The 17,216-nt window shown below is 29.0% G+C and overlaps 1 protein-coding gene and 1 pseudogene across 1 annotated transcript; both read left to right on the top strand.

Annotated features, from left to right (window-relative positions):
* The first annotated feature begins 803 nt into the window (after positions 1-803).
* Positions 804-1,439, top strand: LOC130810702 (agamous-like MADS-box protein AGL62). The gene has a single exon (XM_057676840.1). It carries the CDS (start codon positions 804-806, stop codon positions 1,437-1,439), a length of 636 nt encoding a protein of 211 aa, XP_057532823.1.
* Positions 1,440-16,074: 14,635 nt separating this feature from the next.
* On the top strand, positions 16,075-16,615 carry LOC130810701 (agamous-like MADS-box protein AGL62; annotated as a pseudogene).
* The last annotated feature ends 601 nt before the right edge of the window (positions 16,616-17,216 follow it).

The raw sequence follows: 17,216 nt of genomic DNA, 5'->3' as shown, positions 1-17,216 counted from the left end.
ATGTAGTTGTCTGATGATCTTAAACTAATACAAAAACATGTAATATTTTGAATTCCAATTAGTGTATTTATATGAATAATTATACATAATTTTTGGGTGGGTACTTATCAAAACATTTTATTTTATATCTAAATTATTTTGAAAGAGTTCAAAAGTATAACCGCTATCTTTAAAGCATATAGGACATCTGCTAATGTGAAACTCTTATACGAAATAAATATGTTAGTAATAACTAAAAAATATCAAAAACTTTTTGAACCTCATATTATTATATCTCAATTTTCGAAGTGATAATATTGTTTTAGAAAGAATGAAATCAAACGAGAGAATTAATAAAGATGAGAGGATTCAAATTACAAATACTCATGTTTATACTCATGTTTAGTAATTTTGTGATTAACTTAAAAATTTAACTTGGACGGAATAATTAATATTAATAACAATTAATAAAAGTCATTAAAATCATTATATATATAATACCATTAGTAATTTTGAGCAGTGACATTTAAATTGAATGTCACTACATATATTTCATTAAAGTATATTATGTTGTAGTTTGATAACAACTAATCTGCAAATAAATATCCATAAAAAGAAATTATTGATTTGAAAAGATATTTTAAACTCCTAAATCTTCAACGTTTGGTATTAAATTATTATTCACCTTATATCATTTTTTCATATATTAAACTTATCCAACTAGTTTTCACACATTACACTCCTATAAATACCCCTAAAGGTTATACCTTCTTTTCACACAAAAAAAAAAATAATAAATCTCATTGCTATCAAACCCTTCATCTATGGCAACAAAGAAACCTCCAAGAGGTCGTCAAAAGATAAAAATGACTAAAATTAATGATCTTAGTCACCGACAAGTAACTTTCTCAAAAAGACGTTTAGGCGTCTTCAAAAAGGCTAGTGAAATATGCACTCTATGTGGTGTACAAGCCATTATCATTGTGTTCTCCCCAGGGAATAGAATCTTCTCTTTCGGACACCCAAATGTTGAATCTGTCGTAGATTGTTACCTTTATTGTAACCCATTATCATGTCCTCCTCAAACAACAAGTAGCAATACTAAAAATAAAAATGTTGATGTTGGACAAAACTCTACTCTAAACACACTCAACTCACAAATTACAAAAACACTTGATCTACTTGCAATTGAAAAGAACAAGGGAGAAGTACTCAAGAATTTATTGAGGAAATCTAGCCAATGGTGGTGGGAAGCACCTATTGATAACCTTGGGTTGCATGAACTTGAGGTTTTAGGTGTTTCTTTGGAGGATCTTAAGAAAAGTATAGCTAGTCAAGTAGTGTTTTTGGAGAACCAAAGATCCAACATGGCAAATAATGCAGCTGATTTTGAAGCCAGGATTGTAGGATTTGCTTATCCTCATCAAGTTGGAAGTATTCATGCACTAAAGTTCCTTTAAGCAACTAATTTTTCTCTTTCTTTATTATTGTTGGAAAATAATACAAAAAATTAAAGAAAATATATGGTTTATGTTTTTAAGTTATGAATTAGTATTTTAATGATATGCTAATATAGAGCATCAATATTTTAGTATTTTAATTCAAGATGTTTAACTATTTTTCCTTCTGAATTTTGTTGATTGTGCCTAAATTTGTCATATATTAATATGTACTAATAATTATAACTTTATTTTAATTTTTTTTATTTTCAATTATATAATAAAGGTAAGGAGAGAAAATAAGTTGCATCTAAGTGATGAAAATTGAACCTTTGTTACAAGGTGTAAGAGAAATCTTCAATCATGATCTTTTTGATTTGATGTTGTATTTTTATTACAAATAAGCTTGTTTTATTTATTTATTAATATTACAAGGTGTTTTTTTAATTTAATTTTTAATTAATACGAGTAATAAATGATTTTATTTGAAAATTTTGTGTTGTTAATATAAAAATCTATGTGATGTGAATCAATTGGTGGGTTTTCACTATGCCTATATATAATTGTTGGGTTTTTAATCTTGTCTATATTTTCTTTTGTGAAAGTCATTTATTTGGTTAACAAATACCAATTATTTAGTATCTTCATTTTAGTGTTACATATAAAATTTTGATTTTTATCAATGGATTAATTGAGGTTTGGCCAGGGGTTGCGTCCTTAGACGGTTTTATGTATGATGATTGTTATAGTTGATTATAACATAATAAAAGAAGTAATGGATATTAAGGAAGAATAAATAACAAAATTATTGATGTCACAAGCCCACAGTCATACACCAAAGATTCTTATAAATGTACTTAAATAAAATTGTTTATTTCTATGGTAATATAAGAAAATTTCTTAACTACTATTATGTAAGGTTCTCATTCAATATTAATGAATTGTGTTAATTGTGATGAGGATACTTTAGATCTAGTGTGTTGTGCGATAGTAGAAGCAAGATTGATAAACAATAATGAAACAATAAAGAAATTCAAACAAAACAATAAGAAAATGACACAAGAGATTTAACGTGGTTCACTTTCAATGTGATAGCTACGTCCACCAGCACCGAGAGCAAATATTTTTCACTATGATCCGAAAGAATATACAAGATGAATCACAATAACACTCACAAATAATAATGGCTCTCTTGTGATCTCTCTCAATTTGTGAATGATAAACCCTAGTACTAATAATAGGGGTTATATAATAAAACCAACTTAAAAGAAAACTTGGACTTCAAGTTTCACAAATAACCGGCCAAAAAACCCACGCAAAAACAAAATTCGCAAAAAACGTCCAACCGGTCGCAAGCTACGACTGGATAAAACCACAAAATAGAAACTTTTGGCAGCCTACTCGCGAGCCGCGTATGAGGTCGCAGGCTACGACTTTTTACTACCTCAAAAAAGTAGCATTTTCACTTGAACTCACGGACCGTTCATTATGTCGCGAGCCGCGACTTTTCTAATCTCCATGATTCACCTCTTCAATGATAAAGTCTCGATTCGAGTCACCATTATCTAACATAGTGGCTTGATCAAATCATGTTGTCTAAGCATGTTCAATGAAACAACATGCATCCTTATACAATTTTACGAGAAACGTATATCTAGTTCATAATGTTGTAGTTTTTTTTTTTTTTTTTTTTTAATATATTTTTTTAAAATTTTCAAATGCCCTTTATTTGAGGGAGGTCACTACTGATTTTGTCTAAAGAAATTTGTTATAAGTGATTCTTACTAATACCAACAAAATCTTTGCTACATTGTTTTCCATAGTATCATTTTCTATCAAATTCGAATCACTAAATTTAGGTATTTTATTTTTCATAATATTCAATTGTACACTAGCTTTACAACAATTGTTTTTATAATAGTTAGATTTTTTTTTTATCATCTCATCATTATTTATTTTTGAATAATAATAAAAAATAAGAGGCTTTGGTAAGACTTAATCACATAGCAACTTTTTATAATAAGGGAGTTTAGTGGTCGGCTGTGAGGGTTTGTGGTGGGCTGGGTAGGTAAAAGTTTTCCAATTTTTTTTTGACAATTATTTTTAGTTTTGTAAAATTTTTATTTATTTTCATCATTTAAGATGATACGTAACATGGAAAATAAGTATTTTTTTAGAACTTGTAAATACCAGTTACAAAAGGTTAAGAGAACTAGGAAGACCTTTAAAAGAGAAAGTAAGGTAAAGAACGAATTTTTAAAAATAATCGAAAGGTTTAAAAGAGAATCTTAAAGGTTAGATTTTTAAAAGTTAATTAATTATATCACGTTCTAGAATAAAACTTGGATACACGGACACGCCATCTGACCTGCGTGTCGCGTGTCGGACACGTGTCGGACACGGACACGCGAAAATCCGTGTCCGACACGCCAAATGAAGTGTCTAATATTTTAATATTTTTTCGGACACGTGGACACGGCAAGGACACGGAAGGAATACGCGACTTATTTTTTTGAAAAAAATAAATAAATAAATAAATAATTCAAAAACAGGATCAGTTAAAACCTGAAGTACAGAACTACAGATCAGTTAAAAAAAATAAGATCTGAAAAACATACCATCAGGAATAGTGATAAGAGGCGAAGAATTGCAATTACAAGAGCAAGGTGGACAATTAATGGAAGTTGATGATGATTGATCAGAAAGAGAATCTGATCCCTCCAAGAATTGCAATTACAAAATCTCTGCTGATGCTGGCTTACCGCCATTGAAGTAGAGCTTGTTTTCGATTTGCTTGAGTTCGTCGGTAGCCACTGCCCACTCAGAAACCTATTTAATTTACAATCTGATAGTAATTATAAAATCCCCTATTCGTCGATCTAATTTTTAAACTTTTAATTTCTATTAAGTCCTTTAACATAATTTTTTTTAAATTAAGCTTCGTTTGAAATTTATTTTAAAAATCAACATGATGAAAATTCAATATAATCGTGCTAAAGGCAATGCTCTGCTTAATAACGAATTATTTTAAACAGTTATATAAAGTTAAATAAAGTCAGACTATTAAAATATAAAAGATGATGAGCCCGAGTTGGAAATTACTTTTGTAGTGGAGGATGATGATGGATGTGATATGGATGATGTGTGATGATCAAACTTGAATTTACCTATTTATTTGGTTTGTATGACTATTTTTAAATACTCATGTTGTTTATTTGTTTTGTTTGGTTTGATTGTTTTGTAAAAACATGTTTATCTTTAACTTGGTACTTATTTGCATTTTATGTGAGTTTTATGTTTTTAAAGTGTTTATCTACATATATCAAATGAAAGATTGTAAAATTATCTTTAATTTGATATATTTATTATATTACCATTTTCGTGTCCCCGTGTCCGCCATTTTTAAGTTGGCGTTTCCCCGTACCCGTGTCGTGTCCGTGTCCGTGTCCGTGTCCGTTTTAGTGCAACTTAGGAATAAAATGATATTCATGAATAATTGACAACGTATTCTAGACCTTTTATGTTGACTCTCTTAGGTTTTGATGATGACTATACTTAATATAAAAGACTGTATTTTAGAGATTGTGTGCAGGTCGATATCCGGTCTTGATAAAGATCGTTGATAGTGCCTATGAATTAGTCTATGAACGTTGTACATGTCAAATGTATTCAAGGAAGTTAGATGAGGAAAATCGCTTAGGATGTCAAATGTAGACTAAAGGTCTGCTGTTCACAAGTTTAATGATCTGACGATACTTGTTGATGGAGACAGTGCTCTGTTACCAAGATTGAAGTCTGGAAGAATCAACATCAGCTGAAAATTCTGTAGAATATATTTTTCTGATTTTTAGTTGATGTATTGGTTAAAATTAATTTGTTGCATTATTAATTTAATAAGTTAATTGGCAAAATATTTTAAAAAAAAATAACCGCACCTTTTCTAAAGTGGAGAAAACTTCTTATTTTTCTCCACATAAATAGGCTTGCAATATGGGTTGAATTAAGAAAAAGTACCTTACCTATTTTTAGAAAAATAATCGTGGCTTTTTTCTTGCAAATCAAGATCCAGTTACTTCTCCTTAATCTTAGGAATAAGGATGTAGTGGATAGTTATTTTTTTTACTAGCTACATGAGCTCCTATATAAAAGAGACTTGTTTTTCAACCGAAAAGGTATGTAGGAGTGTCCATACGTGAGATTAAAAATTAACAAGAAATACTTTTGCTTTAAAAATTGCCAATTAACTTAAAATATTTTCTTGTGCAACTCATTAATTTTAACCTTAGGAATTTGTCCTTTGTAAAGTTTTTGAGAGAATTGTTGTAACTAGACTTGGAGAAGTCTAGGGGAGAAGAGAGAAGCTTCGAGTGAAGCAAGAGAAGGAGAAAGAGAAATAGAAGTTGGCCTAGTTTTGTTTAATTTTTTTATATAATTGTAACTAATTGCCTAAAACATAGTAGAGAATTTTGAAATCCCGGGGTCGTGATTTTTCCTTCTATTTAGGCCTAGAAGATTTCCACGTAAAATTGTTTTGTCTCTTTCTTATTTTTCGCATCAAGTTTAAGTTTTAATTCCGCAAAAACAGGGCAAAAATACTTAAACTTATCAAAAAACAATTCAACCCCCTCTAGTTGTTATCCACCATCTCTAACCATTTCTACATTTTATATTGAATAAAATAATATTCAATCTTTTTCGTTGTATGAATCTCTTACTTTGAAATTTTCTCAAGTCGAAGGACTTTTTGGCCGCATTCTACTTTATAGTCATGGGTTGTCATCTTTTTTCTCTTTCTAGACCCTAATCATAGTTCTTTTAAGTGGGATACACGGAATACGATGATGATGGTAATACTAAACCTTTTATGGTTTCATAATACACTTTTAACTAATAATTTATCAAGTTCTATATATATCCTATAGTTAAAATTTTAATACTCACATATATGAAAGCAAATTATGATGCATCAAAAGCAAAATAATAATGCACATTTAATGAAATATGAAGGTCAAATACTTCTCTATATTAATAGTTTGTTTATGATTCACTTATCATTTTTGCTTAAAATAGAACATTTAATAATGTATTACTAACAAAATTGCTAATAAATCTTCAAAAGTAGAAAAATTTAATTTGAAAAGATTTTCCAAACTCTTAATTTTTAAGAACAAAATATAAGATCGAGTCCATCAACTTGACAATCCTAAATCTTTTGTGTCACTTCATATTACACTAATAGTTTGTTTGACAATAGAAAGTTAGTGTAATTTTGGTAGGAATATATCTCAACAAGTTTAAAGGTCATGCTTATTCTCCTCCAACAATCTTATTTGCTTCACATAATTTATTTCAATACATTATCATTTTGAAAATGTTGTATTATGTAATAATGGAAAGTTGCAAAAAAAAAAAAAAAATTATAATCAATCTTTCATTACCATGAAAATGACATAATATATATCATAAAAATTTACACAACAAATTATTTACATTCCTACCGATTAGAAATGAGCACCAAACGGGACCTAAAAATTATATTTCCTATATAATAACTCTTTATTTTTGGATTGATGTGGTGATCTGAAACTATATACGAAAACATGTAACCATTGGACATTCCAATAAATGTAACTTGTGTATATGTTAATAGTTATACATAATTTTTGGGTAGAGACCTGTCAAATGATTTTCTTTTATATTTGAAATAATTTTAACAAATGATAAACAGATAACTGTATTTTTATCAAATGATTTATTTTCACGACAAGTAACTTTCTCATTTCTCTTTCGGACAAATGATTTTCACGACAAGTAATTTTAATAAATGATAAAAACATAACTGTATTTTTATCAAATGATAAAAACACATAAATAACTTGTTAAATCTCGTTTCTTTCAAACCCTTTATCTATGGCAACAAATTAAAGGAATCACAAAGAGGTCACCAAAAGATAAAATGACTAAAATTAAAGAATCAAGTCAAAGACAAGTAACTTTCTCAAAAAGACGCTTGGACATCATAAAGACTAGTGAAATATATGCTCTATGTGGTGTACAAGCCATTATCATTGTGCTTTCTCCTGGAAAATAAATATTCTCTTTCGAACACCCAGATGTTGAATCAATCATAGATCGTTACCTTAATCGCAACCCATTATTATATCCTCCTAAAAAATTTGTTAGCAATGCTAAAAATATAAATGTGTATGTTGGACAAAGCTCTACTCTAAACACACTCAACTCACAAATAACAAACACTTAATCTACTAGCAATTCAAAAGAACAGGGCAAAAGCACTCAAGAAATTATTGAGAAAATCTAGCCAATGGTGGTGGGAGACACCTATTAATAACCTTGGAAGCTAAAATTGTATCCTTTCTAAGTTTGATATTTTTATATTGTAATTATTTCAGTATCTTCATCTTAGTGTTACAAACCGCGTAGTGTACATCTAAAATTTTGATTTTTATCAATTGATTGATTGAGGTTTGGCCTGGGGCTGTGTTCTTAATGGTTTTTTGTATGATGATTGTTATGGTTGATTATACCTTATTAAAAGAAGTAATGGATGTTTAGGAAGAACAAAGAACAAAGTTAAGGATGTCACATGCCCACAGTCAACCACCATAGATTCTTATAAAAATATATATAAATAAAATTGTTTTTTTCTATGGCAATATGAGAAAGATTATGTAGTAATCTGTAGGATTCTCAGTCAAAATTAATGAAATGTGTTAATTTTGTAGAGTAATTAATGATGAGAAAGATTATATTGCATATGTGCTTTGCTCTTCTTTTTTTTCAAAGTCCATCCCTGCAAAAATCACTTAAAGATTGCGGTTCTTAATAAACCGTAGCATATGTCTTAATTTTTTTTCTTTTAAAATACCGCCAGCATTAAGTGCAAGAAGCCCTCGAAATTTTTTACATACATCTTCTTGCATATTACCGTGTTCTTCATAAACTTGCTTACTACTGTGTTCTTCAAAAACCCACGTAAAATTGATCTTCATTGTTCTAAAAACCCACGTAACCTTCTGTGTGCTTTGCTCGATCTTCTTCTTCTGTACTGTTCTTCAAAATTCCACTGCTCTTCTTCTTCTTCTGGTACTGTTCTTCGAAGACCCACAAATTAATCACCCACGAATTTCCTTCTTCATCTTCAAAGACCCATGAAATTTCAACCCATTGTTGATTCTCCTTGTTTTAATCTACTACATTTCAACCCATCATTATTGCTTTTCTTTCAAAATCCCTCCAAACCCACGAAATTAGGGCTTAGTCTTGTTCTTTTTCAAGATATAAATTTTTCAAGCTTTATTTAAGTTCTTCAAGCTTAGTTTCATTGTGTTTTAGGGATTTATTTTTTTTATACTAATTTTGATTTTGTTTTTCATTGTTGGTTACGTAATCCAATTGTAGAAACAAAATTATCATATCTAATTACCAAGGTATATATTGTATATTTGAATGTGAATAATTTACTTATCTGTGTACTTGAATATTTGAATGTGAATAATTTTAATTAATTAGGATTTTTAGGGTAGATGTGAATAATTTACTTATGTATGTACTTGTATATTTGAATGTGAATAATTTACTTATGTATGTAAATTTATATTTGAATGTGAATAGTTTTAATTAATTAGGATTTTTAGGGTAGATTGAATGTGAATAATTTACTTATGTATGTAGTTGTATATTTGAATGTGAATAATTTACTTATGTATGTAGTTGTATATTATTAGTTTGTTAATTATTTTGATTTATGTGTATTTGGTTAAAAAAAAATGATATATATTATTGTGTTGAAATGGTTAGAATTGAAAACAATAGTCATGCTTGAAATTACATGCTAAGTTGCGTTTTAAGGTTTTTTTAAGCTTTTTTGGCACTTTTCAAACTTGGTTTGTTTAGCATGAAATTTGGCACAAAACACTATTTGGTATATATATTATTGTGTTGAAATACTTAGAATTTAAAACAATAATCATATACTAGAAATTATATGTATACATACATATAAATATAAATATATATATATATATATATATATATATATATATATATATATATATATATATATATATATATATATATATATATATATATATATATATATATATATATATATATATATATGATCAAATAAGAAAGATTTTAAAATAAGAAGGGTGAGAAGGATTTTTGTTTGATTTTGTTTGGTTGCTATATAGACCAAAAAGGATACTATGTATAAAATTAAGAATATTTTAAAAATTATTTCATAGTTACCTTTCTGTGTAACATAGTTACTCTTACAATTATGTATTTTTGGCTCAATCATGATCATAGATTTTTTTTATGTTAGTGAAATGAAGAGTGTAGAGTCCTTATTATCCTTCTCATTTTCAACCTCTTCTCAATGGATTCCTTCCCTATATATATATATATATATATATATATATATATATATATATATATATATATATATATATATATATATATATATATATATATATATATATATATATATATATATATGCAATTGTGTATATTAGAAGTGAATATGCATTGGATTATTAATAAAACGAAAAAAACAAAAAAGAATATCATTATATGTGGTGGTTCTATGGGAACCGCATCATATAGTTTATTTTTTTTGAATTAAAAAAAAACACACTATATACTGCGGTTCGCATAGAACCGCAGCATATAATGTATTTTTGTGCTGCGGTTTTAAACCGCAGTATTTAAAAAAAAAAGTCATCTGATGCTATCACAAATGTTTGGGGTCATAACTGCAGTATATAATGGCCATTAAACCACAGCAATTAAGGATTTTTCCACTAGTGATTGTATGAAATTAATTCATTGTACTGAAAATCATTATTATAGAGATGAAAATGATGGGTTTTGTATTGAGGTAAAATTATAAAGACTGTGTATGTTTCTGGATCAGGATTACTTAATCAGGGTCAAGACATTGATTAATAATCCAGGTTAGAGAATAATTGCATAGGGAAGGGAAATTAAAGAAAACAACTAAGGACGGTGCATTAATTATAAAGTTGGCTAATGGGTACATCAACAGTTCATAGGTCACTCAAGTGGTAAGACGAAAAGGTTACTATTTCCAAAAACGACACACGGTTGACCCTAAATGAGGGAAATGTTTTTTACGGAATTTAATGCACCGCCATGAAGCCATAGCTGCCACGTTAGACGTTGTAGCTAACTCTGCAACATAAGTGTAACAACCTTTTTATTAAATGCAAGTATATGAAACATCTGATGATGTGAAACTCTTATACAAAACAAACATGTTATTAATAACCAAAAAACGTATCAAAAACTTTTTCAACCACATATTATTAGATCCCAATTTTCGAAGTGATACTATTGTTTTTGAAGGCAATGAATGGAATCAAACGAGAGTATGAATAAAAAGTCGAAGATTCAAATAACAAATACAAATGTGATTATATTGATCCATAAAATAATACTCATTTATATAATATGAAGTTGAAATGCTTCTATTTTAAATGTGTATTAATTTTATGACTAACTTAAAATATGACTTGGAGGAAACAATTGATATCGATAACAACTAATTTGCAAATAAATATCCATAATAAGAAATTATTCACTTGAAAAGATATTCTAAACTCCTAAATCTTCAATAGCTGGTATGAAATTATAAGTCACCTTATATAATATTATCATATTAAAATTATTCAACTAATAGGCACTAATTACACACTTATAATGCCCCAAAAGGTTATGCCTTTTTTCACACAAAAAAAGCTTGTTAATTCCTTTCTTTCTAACCCTTCATCTATGTCAACAAAGAAACATCAAAGAGTAACTTTCTTAAAAAAACGCTTAGTGAAATATGAAGTTATGATCATTGTTGAATCTATCGTGGAACCTTAATCGTAACCCATCATCATGTTCTTTTTAAACATTAAGTAGTAATGCTAAAAATGAAAATGTTGATGTTGGACATAGTTCAACTCTAAGTAACCTCAATTAAAAAATTTTATTTACTTGCAATCGAAAAGAACATGTGAAGTTCTCAAGAATTTATTAAGGATCATCTAACCAAGGTGGTGGGAGACACCTATTGATAACCTTAGGTTGCATGAGCTTGAGATTTTAGATATTTCTATGGAAGATCTTAAGAAAAATATAGGTAGTCAAGTTATGTTTTTGGAGAACACAACTTCCAACATGGCTAATAATGTTGCGTATCTTGAAGCTAGGATTGAAGGGTTTCCTCATCCTTATCAAGCTGGAAACTCTCATGCACCAAAATCTTTAAAGCAATTAATTTTTCTCTTTGTCCATAATTGTTGGAAAATAAGTACAAAAAATTAGAGAAAATATATGGTTTTCGTTTTAAGTAATGAATTAGTGTTTTCTGATATGCTAATATAGATCATAAATGGTTTAGTTTTTTTGCTTCAAGATGCACAAGTAGTTTGGTACATAGGTCACTCAACTGGTAAGGCCTAGAGGTTACATTTTCAGAAAAGGACACGCGTTAGACCCAAAAAGAGTGAAATGTTGTTTAAGTCATTTAATACCCTGTCGTGAAGTCAATGAGAAAATGCCACGTCAGAGTTGTAGTTAGCTCTACAAGAAAAGTATAACTCCATTTTTATTAACTATTTTTAATTTCATGGCAACTCTCTTTTTAAAGTATATAGGACATCTGATGATGTGAAACTCATATACGAAATAAACATGCTATTAATTAGGAAAACGTATCACAAATTTTTTCAACCAAATATTATTAGATCCCGATTTTCAAAGAGACAATAAAGTTTTTGAAGGCAAAGAATAGAATCAAATGAGAGCATAAATAAAAATGAGAGGATTCAAATAACAAATAATGATGCGATTATATTTAACCATAATATAATACTCATTTACATAATAAGAAGTTGAAATGTTTCTATTTAAAAAGTTTTTCTTAATTTTATGATTAACTTAAAATATGACTTGGAGGAAACAATTGATATCGATAACAACTAATTTGCAAATAAATATCCATAATAAGAAATTATTCACTTGAAAAGATATTCTAAACTCCTAAATCTTCAATAGTTTTTAAAAATTATAAGTCACCTTGTATCATATTTTCATATTCAAATTATTCAAATAATACGCACAAATTACACTCCTATCATGCCCCTAAAGTTTATAACTTTTTCACACAATATAAAAGCTTGTTATTTCCTTTCTTTCTAACCGTTCATCAATGGCAACAAAGGAACCTCAAAGAGGTCGTCAAAAGATAAAAATGACTAAATTAAAGACCCAAGTCAAGGCAAGCAACTTTCTTAAAAAGACACTTGGGCATCTTCAAAAACGCTAGAGAAATACACATTAGTGGTGTAGAAGCCATGATTATTGTACTCTCTTCAAGGAAAAAAAATCTTCTCTTTCGGACATCTAGATGTTGAATCTATCGTGGATCGTTACCTTAATCGTAACCCATCATCATGTTCTCTTCAAACATTAAGTAGCAATATTAAAAATAAAAATGTTGATGTTGGACAAAGCTCAACTTTAAGTAACCTCAATTCACTAATAACCAAAACACTTGATCTACTTGCAATCGAAAAGAACAGGTGAAGTTCTCAAGAATTTTTTGAGGAAATCTAACCAAGGTGGTGGGAGACACATATTGATAACTTTAGGTGACATGAACTTAAGGTTTTAGATGTTTCTTTAGAAGATCTTAAGAAAAACATAGCTAGTCAAGTTATATTTTTGGAGAACATAACTTCCAACATGGCTAACTAAGTTGCTCATCTTGAAGCTAGGATTAAAAGGTTACCTCATCCTCATCAAGTTGGAAATTCTCATGCACCAAAGTTCTTTTAAGCAATTAATTTTTCTCTTTCTTCATTATTTTTGGAAAATAACACAAAAAATTAGAGAAAATATATGGTTTTCGTTATAAGTAATAAATTAGTGTTTTTCTGATATGTTAATATAAAGCATAAATGGTTTAAGCTTTTTGCTTCAAGATGTTCATGTATTTTAGTACATAGGTCACTCAAGTGGTAAGTTCTAGAGGTTACTTTTTCTAAAAAAGACATGCGTCAGACTCTAAAAGACGAAAATGTTGCTTAGGTCACGGCAATAATCTTTTCAAAATATATTAGATATCTGATGATGTGAAACTCTTATACGAAACAAACATGTTAATAATGTCCAAAACGTATCAAAAAAATTTTCAACCACATATTATTAGTTTCAATTTTTGAAGTAATTCTATTGTGTTTGAAGGCTATGAATGGAATCAAACGAGAGCATAAATAAATATGCGAAGATTCAAATTACAAATACTGATGTGGTTATATTTAACCATAAAATAATATTGATTTATATGATATGAAGTTGAAATGAAACTATTGTAAATGTGTATTAATTGTATGATTAGCTTTAAATATTACTTAGAGGGAACAATTGATATCGATAACAACTAATTTGCAAATAAATATCCATATTAAGAAAATATTCACTTGAAAAGATATTCTAAACTCCTAAATCTTTAGTAGTTGGTATGAAATTATAAGTCACCTTATATCATATTTTCATATCAAAATTATCTAACTAATACGCACAAATTACACTCCTATAATACCCCTAAAGGTTATATCTTTTTTCACACAAAAAAGCTTGTTAATTCTTTTCCTTCTAATCCTTCATCTATGGCTGCCAAAAGATAAAAATGGCAAAATTAAAGACCTTAGTCACAGGCAAGTAACTTTCTCAAAAAGATGCTTATGGATATTCAAAAACGCTAGCAAAATATGCACTCTATGAGGTGTAGAAGCCATGAGGAAATGAATCATCTGTTTCGGACACCTAAATGTTAAATGTATCGTGGATCGTTACCTTAATTGTAACCCATTATCATTTTCTCTTCAAACATTAAGAAGCAATCTTAAAAATAAAAATGTTTATGTTGGACAAAGCTCAACTCTAAGTAACCTCAATTCACATAACCAAAATACTTGATCTACTTGCAATCGTAAAGAATAAGTGAAGTTCTCAAGAATTTATTGAGGAAATCTAGCCATTGGTGGTGGGAGGCACCTTTTGATAACCTTAGGTTGTATGAACTTGAGGTTTTAGATGTTTCTTTGGAAGATCTTAAGAATAGTCAAGTTATGTTTTTGGAGAACATAACTTCCAACATGGCTAACAATGTTGCTCATCTTGAAGCGAGGATTGAAGGGTGTCTTCATCCTCATCAAGTTAGAAACTCTCATGCACCAAATTTCTTTTAAGCAATTAACTATTCTCTTTGTCCATTATTGTTAGAAAATAACACAAAATATTAGAGAAAAAATTATATGGTTTTCGTTTTAATTAATGAATTAATGTTTTTCTGATATGCTAATATAGAGCATAAAAGGTTTAGTTTTTTTCCTTCAAGATGTTCAAATAGTTTAGTACATAGGTCACTCAAGTGGTAAGGTCTAAAGATTACTTTTTCTAAAAAGGACACGCGTCAGACCTTAAAAGAGTGAAATGTTATTTAGGTCAATTAATGCCCTGCAGTGAAGCCAATGCGAAGATGCCACGCCAAAGCTTGTAGTTAACTCTACAAGAAAAGTAAACTGCATTTTTATTTAATATTTTTAGTTTTATGGCAACTAATTTTTTTAAAGTATATAGGACATCTGATGATGTGAAACTCTTATACGAAATAAACATGTTAATTATAACCAAAAAACGTATTAAAAACTTTTTCAACCACATATAATTAGACCCCAATTTTTAGAGTGATACTATTATTTTTGAAGTCAATGAATGAGATCAAACTAGAGAATTAATAGAAAGAACAAATTTAAATTACAAATACTTATGTGATTATATTTAACCATCAACATAACACTCATTTATTTTTTTTTATTTTTTTTGAAAATTAGGAATATATTAGATAAGGATAAAAAACATTGTAACTTGAGAATCCCAAAGTCGCCGGCATAAAAAACCCCGCTAGGAGAAAAAATCATTGGAAGAGAGGACCAAGAGACAGGCCACTCAAACAAAGCATATAGGAGTGGACTATGCGAAACACCAAAACACAATAAGATCTATCACCTTACACACTTGGTTTTAAAACCTACCACCTTACACACCGATAAGCTTTATAAGCACACCAAACACTCCATCACCAAGCATCAAAAAGCATTCAAAAAACAAAAATGAATCTAACTAAAAAGTAAATCGCCACATCCCTCCATAACGTGTCCAAACGCTATAATCAATAACAAGATCCTATTACCTCAGTATAGCGTCGATATTATGTGAAAAATATATAATATGAAGTTAAATGCTTCTATTTTTTAAGTTTATTAATTTTGTGATTACATAAAATTTGACTTTGAGGGATCAATTGATATTGATAACAAATTATTGCAAATAAATATCCTTAGTAAGAAATTATTCACTTTAAAAGATATTCTAAACTCCTAAATCTTTAATAGTTGGTATGAAATTATAACTCACCTTATATCATATTTTCATATATTAAAATTATTCAACTAATAAGCACAAATTACATTCCTATAATGCCCCGAAATGTTATACCTTTTTTTCGAACACAAAGAAAAAACTTTTAGATTCCTTTCTTTCAAACCTTTTATCTATGGTTACAAAGGAACCTCAAAGAGGTCACCAAAAGATACAAATGGCTAAATTAAAGACCCAAGTCATAGGCAAGTAACTTTTTAAAAAGACGCTTAGGCGTCTTCAAAAAGGCAGTGAAATATGCACTCTATGTGGTGTAGAAGTCATGCTCATTGTGTTCTCTCCAGGGAAAAAAATCTTCTCTTTCGGACACATAGATGTTGAATCTATCTTGGATCGATACCTTAATCGTAACCCATCATCATGTCCTCCTCAAACATTAAGAAGCAATGTTAGAAATAAAAACATTGATGTTAGACAAAGCTCAACTCTAAGTAACCTCAATTCACTAATAACCAAAAAAACTTGATCTACTTGCAATTTTAAAGAACAGGGGAGAAGTTCTCAAGAATTTATTGAGGAAATATAGCCAATGATGTTGGGAGGCACCTATTGATAACCTTAGGTTTCATGAACTTGAAGTTTTAGTTGTTTATTTGGAAGATCTTAAGAAAAATATAGCTAATCAAGTTATGTTTTTTGGAGAACATAAGTTCTAACGTGGCTAAAGATGGTGTTCATCTTGTAGCCACAATTGAAGGGTTTGCTCATCATTAGACCTGGGAAAATTTGATCCGACCCGAAAATGAACCCGGGACCCAACCCGACAAAACCCGAACCCGACCGACCCGAAAGCGTCTTCATCCGAAACATGACCGACCAGAAAATGACCCGACCGGAAACCGACCCCTTTTGACAGATTTAATATCAATTTTTAGAGTAATTTTAATGTTAGAATTCATTTCAAATAAAATTTTAGTTTTCAAAGTATCTCAACATATTGAGTATATCACTTGAACCCTAAAACTCATCAATAGATCTCAAAAAACACGTATTTAACGTCTTTTTAGCCATCGTAATTATTTTTCTTTAAAAACTGGACGTTATAATCATCTTAATTGAATACATGTATCTTGTTAAATCAGTCAAATGAGTTTTTAATTCTTCTACATTTCAGTAAGCAAATCAATATAATTTATACGAACGTTTCGCACGTTTGAATGAGCTTTTCAAAAAACGAATGTCGCTACCCTAAATTATAAAACGCGTATCTTATAAGACGAAATAAGTACTTAGTTAGTTGTATATCTTTCCAACATG

The sequence above is a fragment of the Amaranthus tricolor genome, chromosome 4 (assembly GCF_026212465.1).
Source record: "Amaranthus tricolor cultivar Red isolate AtriRed21 chromosome 4, ASM2621246v1, whole genome shotgun sequence".
Taxonomy (NCBI): Eukaryota; Viridiplantae; Streptophyta; class Magnoliopsida; order Caryophyllales; family Amaranthaceae; genus Amaranthus; species Amaranthus tricolor.
Note: the sequence above shows the minus strand (reverse complement) of the source record. Positions and strands in the feature narration are given on the sequence as shown.